Source organism: Ambystoma mexicanum, chromosome 13 (assembly GCF_040938575.1).
Source record: "Ambystoma mexicanum isolate Mex_15411 chromosome 13, UKY_AmexF1_1, whole genome shotgun sequence".
Taxonomy (NCBI): Eukaryota; Metazoa; Chordata; class Amphibia; order Caudata; family Ambystomatidae; genus Ambystoma; species Ambystoma mexicanum.
The window spans coordinates 806866446-806885995 of NC_090938.1; the positions used below are offsets into that span (position 1 = coordinate 806866446).

At 47.5% G+C, this 19550-nt stretch overlaps 1 protein-coding gene across 8 annotated transcripts in view; it reads left to right on the forward strand.

Annotated features, from left to right (window-relative positions):
- Nucleotides 1–19550, forward strand: part of COL11A2 (collagen type XI alpha 2 chain) — a 279999-nt gene that overhangs the window by 184410 nt on the left and 76039 nt on the right. For all 8 annotated transcript variants that reach the window (XM_069635257.1, XM_069635251.1, XM_069635250.1 and 5 more), the window contains 9 exons: nt 604–711; nt 3409–3462; nt 3555–3608; nt 5446–5490; nt 6906–6959; nt 11329–11373; nt 12181–12234; nt 16978–17031; nt 18271–18324. In XM_069635257.1, coding sequence (XP_069491358.1) covers nt 604–711; nt 3409–3462; nt 3555–3608; nt 5446–5490; nt 6906–6959; nt 11329–11373; nt 12181–12234; nt 16978–17031; nt 18271–18324 — 522 coding nt within the window. The remainder of the gene's footprint in view (nt 1–603; nt 712–3408; nt 3463–3554; nt 3609–5445; nt 5491–6905; nt 6960–11328; nt 11374–12180; nt 12235–16977; nt 17032–18270; nt 18325–19550) is intronic.

Here is a 19550-nt window from a genome sequence, read left to right on the forward strand (position 1 = left end):
TTCGCCCTACATTGGAACATGCTGCTGTGACTAGGTGTGGTTCTCTCTGCATGGGACCACATTGTTGTGACTATGTGTGGTTCGCCCTGCATGGTTCTGCATTACTGTGACTAGATATGGCTCTATCCTGGTTTTGGACAAGGCCTTGTAGTTTCGTCAGTGCTGAGCGCTAAAATTGATTACATTAGACTAACTGCTACTCATCTGACATATGCTAATTATAACATATGATAACCATGTTCTCTGGTCATGTGCCTATCTCTTGTCTGGTCCTATGTTCATTCATCAAGTGTTTTTTCGATGGTTTTTTTTTTGGATTAATTATTTTCTCACTCAAAAACGTATACAAAATATAGGGGGTTATGGGTAAGGGTACATAAGGGGTGGGGGTGGGAAATAGTGTAAAATGAATAGGGAAGGAACTACTTACCTGCCAGTGCATTGACTGCAGTGGGCCTTCAGTGTTCATTGAACAGTTGTTGTCTGGCAAGTGTGGCCTCTGACCTGGAAGACAGCAGGGGACTGTATGTGCGAAGCGAGGACAGTTGCTCATTCTAACACGGTCGTCCATAGTGATATGGTTTGTATTTTCTTTGCTCACAGGGCGAGGGAGGCGTTCCTGGTTCCAGAGGGGAAGACGGACCTGAGGGACCCAAGGGACGGTCTGGCCCCAATGGAGATCCGGGCCCTATTGGATTGGTTGGTGAAAAGGTGAGTGGGCCTTAATCATCGAATCAATGCAAGGATCACATGTTGGGGTTGAGGTGGAGGTGGCAAAGTTGAGTTTTGGGTGTCTGTTGGATTCTGGGTAATTCTGAAGCGTTGGTGTCATGATGGACCCTGTCTTTCCTGTGGGAGGAAAGGAGATGGAAGAAATATATTCAGCAGAACGGCTCCATTTCATGCCAATCATCCAGAATCGGAAATACATCTATAGCACTTTCTAATATATGCCCTCATGTGGTCCAAGAAAAATGTGGGCCCTTCTCTTTTGGTTGATCCCCGAAATGTGGTCATCTCAGCGTCACATGCAGATCACTGGTGATGTATCTTAATTTTTCCTGGTGATTTTGTAATGTTTTATGAGGTTCATGTGTCCTGCAGTCTGCATGGCTATCTACCCACAGATCTGCTGATGCAGCCTGAATAGCCATTGCGGTATCTCCATAGCCATTGTGGTGTCTCCATAGCCGCTGTGGTGTCTCCATAGCCATTGTGGTGTCTCCATAGCCGCTGTGGTGTCTCCATAGCCATTGCAGCATCTCCAGAGACATTGTGGTGTCTCCATAGCCGCTGTGGTGTCTCCATAGCCATTGCAGCATCTCCATAGCCATTGCGGCATCTCCATAGCCACTGTGTTGTCTCCATAGCCACTGTGGTGTCTCCATAGCCGCTGTGGTGTCTCCATAGCCATTGTGGTGTCTCCATAGCCGCTGTGGTGTCTCCATAGCCATTGTGGTGTCTCCACAGTCACTACAGTGTCTCCATAGCCTTTACGGCATCTCCAGAGCCATTGCGGTGTCTCCATAGCCATTGTGGTGATGTGGTGTCTCCATAGCCATTGCGGCATCTCCATAGCCACTGTGTTGTCTCCATAGCCACTGTGTTGTCTCCATAGCCATTGTGGTGTCTCCATAGCCGCTGTGGTGTCTCCATAGCCATTGTGGTGTCTCCACAGTCACTACGGTGTCTCCATAGCCTTTACGGCATCTCCAGAGCCATTGCGGTGTCTCCATAGCCATTGTGGTGTCTCCATAGTCACTACGGTGTCTCCATAGCCTTTATGGCATCTCCAGAGCCATTGTGGTGTCTCCATAGCCATTGTGGTGATGTGTTGTCTCCATTGCGGCGTCTCCATAGCCGTTGCAGCATCTCCATAGCCTTTACGGCATCTCCAGAGCCATTGTGGTGTCTCCATAGCCATTTTGGTGATGTGGTGTCTCCATAGCGGCAACTCCATAGCCATTGTGGTGTCTCCATAGCCATTGTGGTGATGTGGTGTCTCCATTGCGGCATCTCCATAGCCATTGCGGCATCTCCATAGCCATTGTGGTGTCTCCATAGTCACTGCGGTGTCTCCATAGCCATTGCACCATCTCCATAGCCTTTACGGCATCTCCAGAGCCATTGTGGTGTCTCCATAGCCATTCTGGTGATGTGGTGTCTCCATAGCGGCAACTCCATAGCCATTGTGGTGTCTCCATAGCCATTGTGGCGATGTGGTGTCTCCATTGCGGCATCTCCATAGCCATTGCGGCATCTCCATAGCCATTGTGGTGTCTCCATAGCCATTGCAGCATCTCCATAGCCTTTACGGCATCTCCAGAGCCATTGTGGTGTCTCTATAGCCAATTTGGTGATGTGGTGTCTCCATAGCGGCAACTCCATAGCCATTGTGGTGTCTCCATAGCCATTGTGGTGATGTGGTGTCTCCATTGCGGCATCTCCATAGCCATTGCGGCATCTCCATAGCCATTGTGGTGTCTCCATAGCCATTGCGGCATCTCCATAGCCACTGTGGTGTTTCCATAGCCATTGTGGTGTCTCCATAGTCACTGCGGTGTCTCCATAGCCTTTACGGCATCTCCAGAGCCATTGTGGTGTCTCCATAGCCATTGTGGTGATGTGGTGTCTCCATTGCGGCATCTCCATAGCCATTGCGGCATCTCCATAGCCACTGTGGTGTCTCCATAGCCATTGTGGTGTCTCCATAGCCATTGTGGTGTCTCCATAGTCACTGTGGTGTCTCCACAGCCATTGTGGTGTCTCCATAGTCACTGCGGTGTCTCCATAGCCTTTACGGCATCTCTAGAGCCATTGTGGTGTCTCCATAGCCATTGTGGTGATGTGGTGTCTCCATTGCGGCATCTCCATAGCCATTGCGGCATCTCCATAGCCACTGTGTTGTCTCCATAGCCACTGTGGTGTCTCCATAGCCACTGTGGTGTCTCCATAGCCACTGTGGTGTCTCCATAGTCACTGTGGTGTCTCCATAGCCTTTACGGCATCTCCAGAGCCATTGTGGTGTCTCCATAGCCATTGTGGTGATGTGGTGTCTCCATAGCGGCAACTCCCTAGCGATTGCGGCATCTCCATAGACATTGCGACGTCGCCATAGCCTTTGAGGCGTCGCCATAGCCTTTGCAGATTTTCCATAGCCATTGTGGTGATGTGGTGTCTCCATAGCCTTTGCGGCATCGCCATAGCCATTGTGGTGTCTCCATAGCCATTGTGGTGTCTCCTTACGATGGTCATTGTTTGAGACACTGACCATGTAATATAGGAGCCAGGCCTGATTGGGTGGTGCAGCATCTAGGAAGTTAGAGGGTGGTTATGCTGTGACTATACTGACATATTCCAATTATGCAGGGTTGTTAATTAAACAAATTATGTTTGTCACATTTTCAGGGTAAACTTGGAGTCCCTGGACTTCCCGGGTATCCGGGACGGCTTGGCCCTAAGGTAAGAGGAGTGACCTCTAACGCCTGTGTCTTCTCTGTGCCTTGTGTTGCATCAGGACTGATGGCTAAAACACGCTTTCATTTACTTTCCAGGGTTCCCTCGGCTTCCCAGGATTCCCTGGGACAAACGGAGAGAAGGGAGCCCGGGTAAGAACAGCATTGTGGACGTTTTTGCAACTTTTTAATGGTATCTTTTTAGTGTTTGCTTACATATTGTAATCCTGATCCCAAGGGAAGGAAGGGATCAGGATGTGGGGGAACACCTCAAACTAAGGTGCCATGGGGAAAAAGGATCTTTCTGGATGTACCTGGAATTAGCACACCAGACTTGTAGCCCACGGTTTGGAATGAACGCACTTGTGGAGAACATCTGATGTTCTCCCAGGCTCTGTTTCTTGTGTCATAATCCAGAGTTATCTCTCTGTACAGCATTACCCATTGACTAATAGGAATCAAAAACGTCCTCTCTATATAACAGAATCAGGGGACTCATCAGAATCGAGAACTCCATCCTTGTATATTAGTACCATGGACTAATCCGAAGCTACATTCTTAGAAGTAATTGGATTCCGGAACGTCAGTAACATTACCCATAGACTAATCAATATCCAGAACTCCCTCCTTGTATATAAGTACCCATGGACTAATCAATATCCAGAACTTCCTCCTTATATATAAGTACCCGTAAACTAATTGGAATCCAGAACTCCCTTTCCTTGTATAACAGCACCCAGCGGCTAATCTGAATTTAGAACTCAATCCCTGTATAAGAGTACCCGTTTCAATCCTAATTGCAATCCGGAACTACCTCCATTTGTCAAAGTACCCATGGACTAATCGGAGTGCAAAACTCCCTGCATGTATAACAGTACCCAGGGACTGATCAGAATCCAGAATGTCCTCCGTGTGTAAGAGTGCCCAGGGGCTAATCAGAATCCAGAATGCTCTCCACGTGTACCAGTACCCAGGGACTAATCAGAATCCAGAATGCCCTCCATGTGAACCAGTAGCCAGGGACTAATCAGAATCCAAAATGTCCTCTATATTTAAGAGTACCCAGGGACTAATCAGAATCCAGAACAGCCTCCACGTCTACCAGTACCCAGGGACTAATCAGAATCCAGAAGGCCCTCCATGTGTACCAGTACCCAGGGACTAATCAGAATCCAGAATGCCATCCACGTGTACCAGTACCCAGGGACTAATCAGAATCCAGAATATCCTCTCCATGTAACAGTAAGAACTAATGAGAAGCCCAAACAAAGTCTAATTGCAATCCAGAACTCCTTCCCTGTATAAAAGTGCCTGGGACTAATCAGAGACCAGAACTCCCTCCCTATATAACAGTGCCCATGTATGTATGTCCCCGGCATCTCATTCTGCTGCTCAAGACCAGTGATCATCTCATCCTTCTTCTGCACCAGATTGAGATGTGCACAGGAGACGCAGAGGACATGGGTAGCTCTTCTGAAGCTGTGCACATCCCCCCAATCCCCTGCTCAGGAACTGCAAACACCCGCACTGTCTCCTGTCCGGAGCTGTGAACATTTACTCTATCATCTTCTGGGCATGCCACCACTATCTCCCGCTCAGAAGCTGTGAACACCCCCCCCTGCCCCCCGGCCCCCTGCTCAGGAACTGCAAACACCTGCACTGTCTCCTGTCCGGAGCTGTGAACATTTGCTCTATCATCTTCTGGGCATGCCACCACTATCTCCCGCTCAGAAGCTGTGCACATCCCCTCCAGCCCCCTACTCAGGAACTGCAAACATTCTCTCCATCTTCTCTGCATGAAATGTGCACATCTCATGCGCATCCTGCCCAGAACTTGTACACGCCTCTACATCTCATGCTCAATAGCTCTCACCATCTCCTTCACCTGCCATGTGCCACGTTCCAGACTCTCTCTGTGCCGTATGGATGGGAGGTTCTAACTGTTCTTGTTCTTACTAAACTTGTGATATCTTTCTTTCTTCTCCTGCAGGGTTTGTCGGGGAAATCAGGCCCCAGAGGCGAGCGTGGCCCAACGGTGAGTCTGATATCCGACCCCAAAAAGGGCCTGTTTTGTTACACAACTTGTACTGTGCGCATCCTCGCACCTGGGGCGATTAGTATTGTGTACGTTAGGCGGATATTAAAGGGTATTGTTGTATTAAAGAAGTTTGCAGGGTTGAGGATGAAAAGTCTGGAGAATGTGGCCTTTGGAGAGGGATGGCAACATGTGCTGAGACTAGAACATGCTTGAATGTTCAGATCAATCACAACTCGGCCAATGAGTGGTAGGAAGTGTGCCTAAAATGAGCCACAATAATACCCATAGAGCCATCAAATAGCCTCAACGTAGGTGAGGCCTGCCTCAAGTGAGCGGCAGATATGGCCACGACCCTCCCACTGCCAGTGCTACCGAAAGCGTTGAAATGATACTAAGATTGGCTTCGAGACAGCCTATTCCAGCACTGAACCAGTCAAGAATTAGTCTAAAAACATCCAACTGTCTATGTCTGACTAGGACTATGTCCAAAAGTGCACCTCGTGATCAGTCTAAAGTCTGGCCGTGGGCAATCGATTGCCAAGTGCTTATGAACTTGCATCATCCTCAAAGAAGCCCGACATCCGCCCAAGAACATCAGGTTCATGGATGAGACCAAACAAATATGAAATTAGCCACAACTAAACATACAATTAGCCGAGGATGAGTTTGAGGTCCTAACTACACGGAAAACTGATTTCTTGACGGGACTTAGCGTTTAGCTACCAACATTCAATGTCTTGGGTAACTCAGTCAATGACAGGGGGCTTGCATATTTCGAAGCAAGGATTGATGGACTATATGGCCTGAGTGTAGGTTTGCCAAAATCAATGCATTGTATTGGCTGAAAGTAGATTAGCCAATCACCTGTATCTTGAATGGTCTCAGGTGTATCTGCAAATGGTTTTTGGCTTGTATGCCAAAGGCTAACTTGGCCATGAACCAGGGGGGTTGTATGGGCCACAGATGCATTAGCCAGTGATGGAGGTAGGCCTGTATTATCACTGGGTAATTGGGCCAATAACTGACATCTTGCATAGGCTCAGGCTAAATTGACCGATGGATAAGGGTCTTCTGTGGTCTCAGGATGAATCAGCCAATGATTGAGGGACTTGCACAGGCTCAGCATGGATCAGCCAATAAGTAAGGGACTTGGTTGAGATCAATGTAGAACGAGAGGGCTTGTATAACCCAAACGTAGGTTGGTCAGTGATTAAGTGGCTTGCATGGATTTAAGATAAATCAGCCAATGGCGAAGACCCTTCTTCTCAGGGTGGGTGCTTTTATGGGTTTCGGGGTAGCTAGGTCAATGTTTGTCAGGTTGCATGTGCCAGGGTAGAACGGCAACTGCACGAGGTGCTCATTCTCTGTATCATACTGTGTATCAATGTTTATTTGTTGGTTCTATTCTCTAGGGTCCAAGAGGTCAGCGAGGAACAAGAGGGGCCACTGGAAAGTTAGGCGCTAAGGTCAGTGACTGGTATTTGATTTGCCAGAGCGTGCAGTCTCCCCTGGACTCAGACACTTCAATGCCCCCTGCATGCTCCTGCCCCTCCCATCTCCCCACAGTCTACATGAACTGTGCAAGGGTGCTTTTCTTTGGTAGCATGTGTTGACCTCTTCCATCTCGCCTACTTTCTCTCTTCCTCTTCCTCCACAATCGCTTTTCTCTGCCACTTTCTCTTCGTTTGTGAGTAAGTGCTACCGCACATACGGTGCTTGCTGCTTTCATGGCACTGGACCTTGGAGGCTGGAAGAAGGAAGGGGGACCAGAACTAAATATGAAATACATTTTTAGTTTATGCCTGAAATTGTAAAGGAGTGAGTGCCATTCCTTGGGGGGGGAAACTCAACCCCCTGCCTTACCTGCTTCTGTATTTAACACTGGGATATTTCATGACCTCCGATTAACCTCACCAGCCAGGGGATGCGCCGTAATGATTTTGGCCAAGTTGATAAATGCATGCTTCTGCAAGCCCTTGCAGACTGGTAGCCTTACACTTGATGTGTGGCATGTGCCAAGCTATGTACTCTGCCTTGCTTGGAGAGCAGATGCCTGTTCTCCATTTGGTCTCCAGTAGGGGCTATTCTGGACTCTTTGACTCTCGAGGTCCAAGTGAGATATCCCTATTGAAAATAACCTTAAAATTGCTGATTTCCAGTACAAATTGAGGGGATGTAGCAGGGATAACTTAGAGCCGCCACAAGTGAGGAGGCAGAGAATGGTGTGAGAGAGACCAAGGCAGATGTGGCAAGGGGTACATGTTGAGCATGGGGGGGGAGATATAGCGGGGATGTCTGGGAAATGCCACAAGTGAGGGGGCAGAGGGATGGTGTGGGAGAGACCAAGGCAAATGTGGCATGGGATGAATGTCGAGCATTGGGGGGGCTATATTAGAGATCCCTGGGAGACGCGACACATGAGGTTGTGGAGGAATGATGTGAGAGAGACCAAAGCAGATGTGGCAAGGGGTACATGTTGAGAATGGGCGGGAGATATAGCAGGGATCCCTATGAGACACCACACAGTAGGCGGCAGAGAAAGGGTGTGGGAGATACCAAGGCAGATGCAGCAAGGGATGAATGTTGAGCATGGACGAGATATAGCAGGGATCCCTAGGAGACGCCACACAGGAGGCGGCAGAGAAATGGTGTGGGAGAGACCAGAGCAGATGAAGCAAGGGATGAATGTTGAGCATGGGTGAGATATAGCAGGGACCCTGGGAGAGGCCACACGTCAGGGGGAGAGGGATGGTGTGGGAGAGACCAAGGCAAATGTGGCATGGGATGAATGTCGAGCATGGGGGGGCTATATTAGAGATCCCTGGGAGACGCGACACGTGAGGGTGTGGAGGAATGATGTGAGAGAGACCAAAGCAGATGTGGCAAGGGGTACATGTTGAGAATGGGGGCGAGATATAGCAGGGATCCCTAGGAGACGCCACACAGGAGGCGGCAGAGAAATGGTGTGGGAGAAACCAAGGTAGATGCAGCAAGGGATGAATGTTGAGCATGGGCGAGATATAGCAGGGATCCCTAGGAGACGCCACACAGGAGGCGGCGGAGAAATGGTGTGGGAGATACCAAGGTAGATGCAGCAAGGGATGAATGTTGAGCATGGGCAAGATATAGCATGGACCCTGGGAGACGCCACACGTGAGGGGGCAGAGGGATGGTGTGGGAGAGACCAAGGCAGATGTGGCAAGGGGTGAATATGGAGCATGGGCGAGATATAGCAGGGATCCTTGGGAGACTCCACACATAAGGAGGCGGAGGAATGGTGTGGAAGATACCAAGACAGATTTTGTGGGGGAGATATATCAGGGATCCCTAGGAGATGCCACACGTGAGGGGGTAGCGGAATATTGTGGAAGGTACTAAGGTAGATATGGCAAGGGGTAAACGTTGAGCATGGGGCAGATATAGCAGGGATACCTGGGAGACACCACACATGAGGGGGCAGAGGAATGGTGTGGGGGAGACCAAGGCAGATGTGGCACAGTGTAAATGTTGAGCACTAGGGAGACATAACTGATCCCTGGGAGACCCCACAAGTGAGGGGATGGAGGAATCGAAGGAAAGCGACTTGGTAAATATCCAAACCATTAAAGGACATATCCATCTGTGAGAGCCTTTTCTGCTTCTAGCAAGGACATTCTGTTGTTAGTTTCCGCAGCAGGGTGGCACCCCTGTGCAGCTGGCCTGAACAACAGTTAACTCATTTCTACTTCCAGATGATCTTGTGGAAATAAAGTGTGATTTTGGGGGCAATGAGTATGATCTTCTGAGAGGGAGAGTGATCTTTGGATAGCATTGTGATGTTTGAGGAACAAGTTTTATAGCTGGGCAGTGAGCATGATCCTTGTGGACCTAGTGCAATCTTTGGGGTGTGAGTGCGATTGTGGGAGAAGTGAGTGTGATTGTTGTGGAAGTGACTGTGTTCTTTGGGCAATGAGTGTGAGGTTTGTGGAGCAAGTGTAATCTTCGGGTTTCAAGATTCATATTGGGGAAGCAAGTTGTGTGTAAGGGGATGGGGAGTGTGTGATCTTGGTAGGAGCACATGTAATATTTGGGCAGTGGGTGTGATCTTTGCTAGTGTAATCTTGGCAGGAGTGATTGACCCTAGGGGGTAGGAAGTGTGATGTGGCCCTTCGAGAGGATGGAGGTAAAAGTAAAGGTGGAATTTTCATAGCTCTCCAGTTAATCATGTTGACTTGGGTGAAGGACTTTACTGGGCCACTGGTCTGAGGGGCATGGTGCCTTCATGGAGGGTGCTGTCGCTAAATAGCGAGTGCAGACAGGTAGGCAATATAGATGGCAGAGTGGAGTTGATAGATGCTTGAGTGTAAGCGTGGGGGTAATGGATGGGAGATTGGTTTTAATAAGTGGATGGATTTCACAGTGTGAAGGGGGATAATGCGTGAATGCATGGTGCATAGGGGGCGCAGCAAGGAGTTGCTGTGTACCCTTGCTACCTGCTCTTATGAAACGTTCAGGATGAGGGGTGTCCTTCTGCCCACGTCTGTCTCCTCCACCCCTCTCTCTTGCTGGTCTCCTGTGCGGTCTCTCACTGTACCTGCATGGCTTTCTGCATGTCCGCACTCGCCCACTTGTCTCTGTGATGTGTAATAACATATAATTCCTTCTCACTAACACCCTGTGCTCCTCTGCCATACACAAGCTTCCGGAGCCCAGAGGACCAGCAGGTGAGGGCTGTGGGCTGTGCAGGTGGGATTGAAAAACAACTGAGAAATTATATATATGCATTACTGCTTCACGTCTTTATACACATGTTGTGATTGCAGTGGTGTTTGGTGTGCACGCACTGGCCTGGTGCATAGCTTTGTACACACGTTGCCTTCCCGTGCACCTATAAACACACATACTGTTTCAGTGTACTCCCGCTATATAAATGACAACTACAATACAATACAATTCAATATACAGATTGCCCTTATTTACTCCTATATACTCCACCTTTCCTTGCATGGCAAACCTTTACACACAGACTGTCCCTATACAGATGTCAGGGATACAGATACTGTCTGAGGGCTCTACTGTATGCACATGTTGTGACTACAGTGTTGCTTGGTGTGTATGCACTGGCCTGGTGCACTCCTGACTGCAGTGCCATTTGGTGTGCACGTACAGGCCTGGTACACTCTTGTGTACACGTGTTGTCTTTGCAGTCCAACTCTAATTTCAGATACTGTTCCAGTGCACTCCTGTGTACACCAATTGCCCTGATTCACTCCTATATACCCCAAGCCTCCCTGAATGGCAGTTCCTTACACACAGAGTTTCCCTGCAGTGATGCATATACTGTCTGAGTGCACTCCTGTATACACCAACTGCCCCAGGCTCTGCACTGCTATGTACACAGATAGCTCCTGGTCCTGCATTCCTGTAGCGAGTGACACCTCCAGCCTCTGCACTTTTGGATACACAGACTGCCCCCAACCCTACACTAACTACTCCCAGCCGTGCACTCCTGTACACTCAGACTGCGCCTGGTTTTGCAATCCTGAATACACTGACTGCCCCTGGCCCTGTACACTATATGCATACAGAGCATTTGCCATGCACTCCTGCATACACACACTGACCAAGGTCCTGCACGTCTGTATACACATGCTGTCCCCAGTCCTGCTATGAAGACGGCCCCTTGGCCATACCCCCCTGCATACACAAACAGCCCCAGGGCACTGCACCCGTGTATACACTGGCAGATCCATGGCCCTGCACATGCATACGCGCATACTGTTCCAAGACCCAGCAGTGCTCTCCGATGGCCCAGGGCCCAGCTCTCTGACATCTGTATTTCTTTCCTCTTTACAGGGTACCTCAGGCAGTGACGGCCCATCCGGACCTCCCGGTGAGCGGGTGAGTGTAAGACTTTAACCATGAGTAACTTAAGTCAGGGTGAGACTCCACTGCCGACTAGTGGAAGTGTGAGACCTTAATTTACCTACTGAGTGCACTTTGTGAATGCAAGACTCAACTGCCCACCACTGTGAGTGTGAGTGGTTTACTCTAGACCACCTCCGTGGGTGCAGCCTGATGCTTTTCCTGAGGGCAGTCAATGAGGGACCCTTGGACTCCCATTATTGGGAAGGTATAACACACCTTCTGTGGCTAGCCCCCCACACCTCTCCACTGCTGCACAAGGAGGCTTTAAGCTTCGTGTTGCAGGTGGTGGCCCCTTACAGTCTGCTTCCAATCCCCACACTGTGTCTTTTGCCTGGAAGCAGATTCCAAAGATGGAGCGACTTGATAAGGACCACCCCACATGGGGGTTATGAGAGAGCATCCAGCGAGTGATGAGGCGATGTGATAAGGACCACCCCACATGGGGGTTATGAGAGAGCATCCAGCGAGTGATGAGGTGATGTGATATGGACCACCCCACATGGGGGTTATGAGAGAGCATCCAGCGAGTGATGAGGCGATGTGATAAGAACTACCCCACATGGGGGTTATGAGAGAGCATCCAGAGAGTGATGAGGCGATGTGATAAGGACCACCCCACATGGGGGTTATGAGAGAGCATCCAGCGAGTGATGAGGCGATGTGATAAGGACTACCCCACATTGGGGTTATGAGAGTACCCAGCGAGTGATGAGAGCTGCCTCTGGAGTATGGTCTATGTTTCCTGTCCATAATCCGCTTCATGTATTCTCTGTGTTGCAGGGTCTTCCAGGGCCTCAGGGTCCTAACGGCTTCCCAGGACCAAAAGGACCCCCGGTGAGTAGATTGTACTGGTATTTATTGGTGACCACAGCTGAAGGCACTTCAGGGGGCAAGGAATGTGGCGCAGGAGTTATTAATGAGACATGATGATAATAAAATATTGAGGATAATAAGGAGACACTAAGGGTGGTCAATCAGACACTGAGGTTGGTCACTCAGACACTAAGAGGTATCCACGAGACTTGATGATAATGAAATATTGAGGATAGTAAGGAGACAGTAAGGGTGGTTAATCAGACACTGAGGGTGGTCGCTCAGACACTAAGGGTTATCCACGTGACTTGATGATAATGAAATATTGAGGACAATAAGGAGACACTACAGGTGGTCATTTAGACACTGAGGGTGGTCACTCAGACACAGAGTTATTCATGAGATATGATAATAAAATATTGAGGATAATAAGGAGACACTACAGGTGGTCAAATAGACACTGAGGGTGGTCACTCAGACACTAAGGGGTATCCACAAGACTTGATGATAATGAAATATTGAGGATAGTAAGGAGACAGTAAGGGTGGTCACTCAGACACTGAGGGATATTCATGAGATATGATGATAATTAAATATTGAAGATAATAAGGAGAAACTAAGGGTGGTCACTCAGACACTGTGGGTGGTCACTCAGACACTGAGGTCTATCCATGAGACTTGATGATGATAAATAGATATCAAGGATAATTAAGGAGACACTAAGGGTGATCAATCAGCACCGATGGTTATTCATGAGACATGATGATAATTAAATTTTAGGGATAATCAATGTGACATTGAAGGTGATCACTGAGACTCTGAAGATAATCAGTGGGACAATGAGGGTGACATAATGATGCATTGCAGATAATTAATGAGATACTGAGGGTGATCAGCGAGATACTAGATGACAAATTCAAGATTGAAGATAATCAGTGAGCCACCCAGGCTGGCCAGTCAGGCACTGAGGGTGATTACTGAAATGTTGTAGATAATCAATGCAAGACTGACTGTGCTGAGTGAGACTCTGAGTGTAGTCAATGAGACAGCCGCGAGCGTGATAAATGAGATATTGCTAGTGACACCAGCAAGACTTTGGTGTAATCAATCACTAGGGTAATCCATTAGCAACAGGAGGTTATCAGTGAGTCGCACAAGGTAATCAATGTGCCATAGAGGGAAAGAGCAGTGAGAGATTGCGGTAATCAGTTAGACACTGGAGGTGCTCAATGTGCCATAGAGGGAAAGAGCAGTGAGAGATTGGGGTAATCGGTGAGACACAGGATGTGATCAATGTGCCATAGAGCGAAAGAGCAGTGCGAGATTGGGGTAATCAGTGAGACACAGGAGGTGCTCAATGTGCCATAGAGGGAAAGAGCAGTGAGAGATTGGGGTAATCAGTGAGACACAGGAGGTGATCAATGTGCCATAGAGGGAAAGAGCAGTGAGAGATTGGGGTAATCAGTGAGACACAGGAGGTGCTCAATGTGCCATAGAGGGAAAGAGCAGTGAGAGATTGGGGTAATCAGTGAGACACAGGAGGTGATCAATGTGCCATAGAGGGAAAGAGCAGTGAGAGATTGGGGTAATCAGTGAGACACAGGAGGTGATCAATGTGCCATAGAGGGAAAGAGCAGTGGAAGATTGGGGTAATCAGTGAGACACAGGAGGTGATCAATGTGCCATAGAGGGAAAGAGCAGTGAGAGATTGGGGTAATCAGTGAGACACAGAAGGTGCTCAATGTGCCATAGAGGGAAAGAGCAGTGAGAGATTGGGGTAATCAGTCAGACACAGGAGGTGATCAATGTGCTATAGAGGGAAAGAGCAGTGAGAGATCGGGGTAATCAGTGAGACACAGAAGGTGATCAATGTGCCATAGAGGGAAAGAACAGTGAGAGATCGGGGTAATCAGTCAGACACAGGAGGTGATCAATGTGCTATAGAGGGAAAGAGCAGTGAGAGTTTGGGGTAATCAGTCAGACACAGGAGACACAGGAGGTGCTTAATGTGCCATAGAGGGAAAGAGCAGTGACAGATTGGTGTAATCAGTGAGACACAGGAGGTGCTCAATGTGCCATAGAGGGAAAGAGCAGTGAGAGATCGGGGTAATCAGTGAGACACAGAAGGTGCTCAATGTGCCATAGAGGGAAAGAGCAGTGGGAGATCGGGGTAATCAGTGAGACACAGGAGGTGCTCAATGTGCCATAGAGGGAAAGAGCAGTGAGAGATCGGGGTAATCAGTCAGACACAGGAGGTGCTCAATGTGCCATAGAGGGAAAGAGCAGTGAGAGATCGGGGTAATCAGTGAGACACAGGAGGTGATCAATGTGCCATAGAGGGAAAGAGCAGTGACAGATCGGGGTAATCAGTGAGACACAGGTGGTGATCAATGTTAAATAGAGGGAAAGAGCAGTGACAGATTGGGGGTAATCAGTGAGACACAGTAAGTGATCAATGTGCCATAGAGGGAAAGAGCAGTGACAGATTGGGAGTAATCAGTGAGACACTGGAGGTGATCAATGTGACATAGAGGGAAAGAGCAGTGAGAGATTGGGGTAATCAGTAGACCCAGGAGGTGATCAATGTGCCATAGAGGGAAAGAGCAGTGACAGCTTGGGGTAATCAGTCAGACACAGGAGGTGCTCAATGTGACATAGAGGGAAAGAGCAGTGAGATATTGGGGTAATCAGTGAGACACAGGAGGTGATCAATTTGCCATAGAGGGAAAGAGCAGTGAGAGATTGGGGTAATCAGTGAGACACAGGAGGTGATCCATGTGCCATAGAGGGAAAGAGCAGTGACAGATTGGGGTAACCAGTTAGACACAGCAGGTGCTCAATGTGCCATAGAGGGAAAGAGCAGTGACAGCTTGGGGGTAATCAGTCAGACACAGGAGGTTATCAATGTGCCATAGAGGGAAAGAGCAGTGACAGATCGGGGTAATCAGTGAGACACTGGAGGTGATCAATGTGCCATAGAGGGAAAGAGCAGTGAGAGATTGGGGTAATCAGTGAGGCACAGGAGGTGATCAATGTGCCATAAAGGGAAAGAGCAGTGAGAGATCGGGGTAATCAGTGAGACACAGGAGGTGATCGATGTGCCATAGAGGGAAAGAGCAGTGAGAGATCGGGATAATCAGTGAGACACAGGAGGTGATCGATGTGCCATAGAGAGAAAGAGCAGTGAGAGATCGGGATAATCAGTGAGACACAGGAGATGATCGATGTGCCAGAGAGGGAAAGAGCAGTGAGAGATCGGGATAATCAGTGAGACACAGGAGGTGATCAATGTGCCATAGAGGGAAAGAGCAGTGAGAGATCGGGATAATCAGTGAGACACAGGAGGTGATCAATGTGCTATAGAGGGAAAGAGCACTGACAGATTGGGGTAATCAGTAGACACAGGAGGTGATCAATGTGCTATAGAGGGAAAGAGCAGTGAGAGATCGGGATAATCAGTGAGACACAGGAGGTGATCAATGTGCCATAGAGGGAAAGAGCAGTGAGATATCGGGATAATCAGTAGACACAGGAGGTGAACAATGTGCCATAAAGGGAAAGAGCAGTGACAGATTGGGGTAATCTGTAGACACAGGAGGTGATCGATGTGCCATAGAGGGAAAGAGCAGTGACAGATTGGGGTAATCAGTCGACACAGGAGGTGATCAATGTGCCATAGAGGGAAAGAGCAGTGAGAGATTGGGGTAATCAGTGAGACACAGGAGGTGATCAATGTGCCATAGAGGGAAAGAGCAGTGAGAGATTGGGGTAATCAGTAGACACAGGAGGTGATCAATGTGCCATAGAGGGAAAGAGCAGTGACAGATTGGGGTAATCAGTAGACACAGGAGGTGATCGATGTGCCATAGAGGGAAAGAGCAGTGACAGATTGGGGTAATCAGTCGACACAGGAGGTGATCAATGTGCCATAGAGGGAAAGAGCAGTGAGAGATTGGGGTAATCAGTGAGACACAGGAGGTGATCAATGTGCCATAGAGGGAAAGAGCAGTGACAGATTGGGGTAATCAGTAGACACAGGAGGTGATCGATGTGCCATAGAGGGAAAGAGCAGTGAGAGATTGGGGTAATCAGTGAGACACAGGAGGTGATCAATGTGCCATAGAGGGAAAGAGCAGTGAGAGATTGGGGTAATCAGTGAGACACAGGAGGTGATCAATGTGCCATAGAGGGAAAGAGCAGTGCACTATTACGGTTAATTGATATTGGAATGAAGAAGCAGGTTTGCCATAATCCATACAGTAATGGAACACTTGGGATAATCAATATATAAGTAGAGTAGAAGTAGAGAGGCATTGGGCTAAAGCACCCAGGAATAAAGGCCTACGCAGTGGACACTGGGTAGCCAATGAGAAACCATGCATTATCATTAGCACCCTGGGTGGCGGAGCCAGCCAGTCAGGTGGCTAGGAATGCGCGCTGGCACTACCAGGGAAAGCCTGCGTTCTATACCGCCTGATGGCCAGCTACCCCGCCTGCCATCTTCCCGTCACCCGACCCTACTTTTTTTTTCCCTCCCCCAATCCAATGTATATGCAGGACATCTTATGCAAAGACTAAGGTTCACAACAATTGCGGGCCTACCATCAATGCGCCCACGGTAACTGTCATTTGAATGCTAGAAAGGTTCCTCATTCCTACTGATAAAATAATCACACAATAAAATAATTTCACCAAGAATTACAAAGCAGCAGTCCTCAATACATCATTTAATTTCACTCCTTGACCTTTGCTTTCTTGTCCCAGGGTCCCCCAGGAAAGGACGGAATTCCAGGACATCCCGGCCAGCGAGGAGAAGTTGTAAGTATTCCATTTTGATTTTTAAAAAAGGACAGATTTGGAATTGTGGCAGCTGCACAGTTTTTTTATAGAGTTGTATAATTATTTAGACCTACCTCATGCCACATTCACTCCCTCTGTCTTATTTTAAATGACATTGCCCTTCCCACTTGGTTTCTCTTCTAATGTCCCATGCTCATCAGACAGTACTTACTTGGCAATAATACTACTCAGTAGATACCACCTCCATGTCCCAGCATGCGGTCCTATATACTGCTCACTTCGATCATCAATCTGTTTGGATAAAGCAAATGTATCCCTTCTTTGCGTATCACAAATCATGCCTTCAAGCACATCAAAGAGGAGGTCTTAATACCATAATAAATCATACTCAGAGGGGCCCTTTGAAATTGCAGGGGCTATATAATTCCTGCTTGTAGCCCAGGATAGTCTGGTTACCTTGACACCAACAGATACCAGGAGCTACTCTGCTCCCCAAGGCAGCTGATGCCAAACAAAGATACTTATGTGATAATAATCCTGCATGGTCAGGAAGGTGTATAAAGGAGAATGAAACAGCCATCTGAGAGAGATTGAAAACATGGGGTATCATATATACTGGGTACAAATGTAGATAATTTCATGTGCAAGTTAGATTTGCAGCACACCATTTACTAGCTCCTGGTTCCTCAATGGTAGCTCCTGCCTACTAGATGAGGCCTGGTATCCAGGAGCCTCTTCACCCAACCTTAAATTCGATCTCTGAGAACTCTTTCATGGATCTTTTTCACTCTCTCACAAGCGATTTCTTTGATGATGGGAAATAAAGAGTGCCTACAAATTCCTGGAATATAGTGACACCTGAAAGTAAAGGGAAAAGGTCAACCAAAACCAAGCAAGAAATATGGATGTTTTAGATGTTCTAGAAGTCTGTAAATAAGGTATAGCATGAGAAGGCAGAATATGCGCTAGTGCTTACTACTTCTAAAAAGATGCATCAGAGGAGTACTGCCAGGCCTTTTAGATATGCACATGATTCGGCCCTTGTAACATAGGAATGCTCTTCTTCAGGATTGATAGCAATTCATCATTAAAAGTCCCATATGTCTTCCTTTTTAGAACTGTTTCTTGCATATCATTATAGTGCTGCCTGTGTTGATTGCACATGTACCCTGAGCCACTGTGCCGCCTAGCCACTTTGTTTTATTGACTCTGGAATTGTCCTGAACTTTTATTCCTCCCATCTTTCTCTCCTTGCAGGGATTCCAAGGCAAGACTGGCACCACCGGCCCACCTGGTGTTGTTGGTCCCCAGGTAAGCTTGCTCCGACATGTCACCTTTAAATACATGGGCCACCAAACTAGAAGTATTCATACGCTTTCCTCCTTATTCTCCTTATTCTCAGCTGTTCAACTCAGTGCTTATTCATATTAAAAGCCATTTGATTGGATATTTATTGGGTGTTAGCTAAAACATGAAGACATGTAACTGTTTTTTAATAAATGGTTACATATACAGATAGCTATGTGAATAAATGTTTACATACGCAAGTTGCAATGTAGTTCCATGATTACACAGTGGTCATGTGACTTGGAATTAATTACACCAATAACCATGTGATTGGATGCTTGCATACAGTAGGCGCCATATGATGCTTGCTTGCTTGCAAGAACAATCATGCGACTTGGTGTTGGCTTCTACCAGCTGTGATATGATTACATGCTGGAATATATAATGTGCCTTGTAATAGATTGTTTACATACAGCTGAAGCCACGTTACTAGATATTTACATACATAAACAGCCATGTGACTTGATATCTACCTACACTAATAGCCATGTAAGTATATAACAGCTTACAACTACAGCCATGTGATAGGATGTTTACATTAACTGCAGCCATGTAATTTTGTAGCCAGTACTTTGGATGTTGACATACACTGACATACACTGTTGCCACCAACAACCATTGGATGAGACGCTTGCATAAAGCAGCAGCGTCATGATCGTATTTTAGCATGTATGAATAGATATTCTATTGGCTATTTACATGCAATAAAGCTTTGATTTTTAGCCTAAATTATAGCCAGGTGGCTTGAAATTTACTAATGTGCGACCCGTGTGATGGGATGTTTACGTACAGCAGTAGGTTTAGAAACGTGATTGTATTTGTTAGCACACAGCAGTTTCACCATCATTTATACTACTAGTGTAGCTGTGTAATTGGTTAACTAACATCAGATGCCATGCGACTGAATGTTAACTTATGGCTGGCATATGATTAGATACTTACATAACCCCAAGCTTTATGATTCAATGTTTACAAAAAACAGCAACTACGACATTAATGTTTATAAACACAATTGTGATTGGATGTTAACATGTACCTACAGGCGTGACTGAAGCTTAAATAAACCATTAGGTGTGTGGTTTGGTCTTTGCATAAACCTCTGTGCATGTCATTGGATGTCTACTTACAACATAGCCATGTGATTGGTTGTTTACGTGCAGCTTTGGACATGTGATTGGGTGGATGCTTGC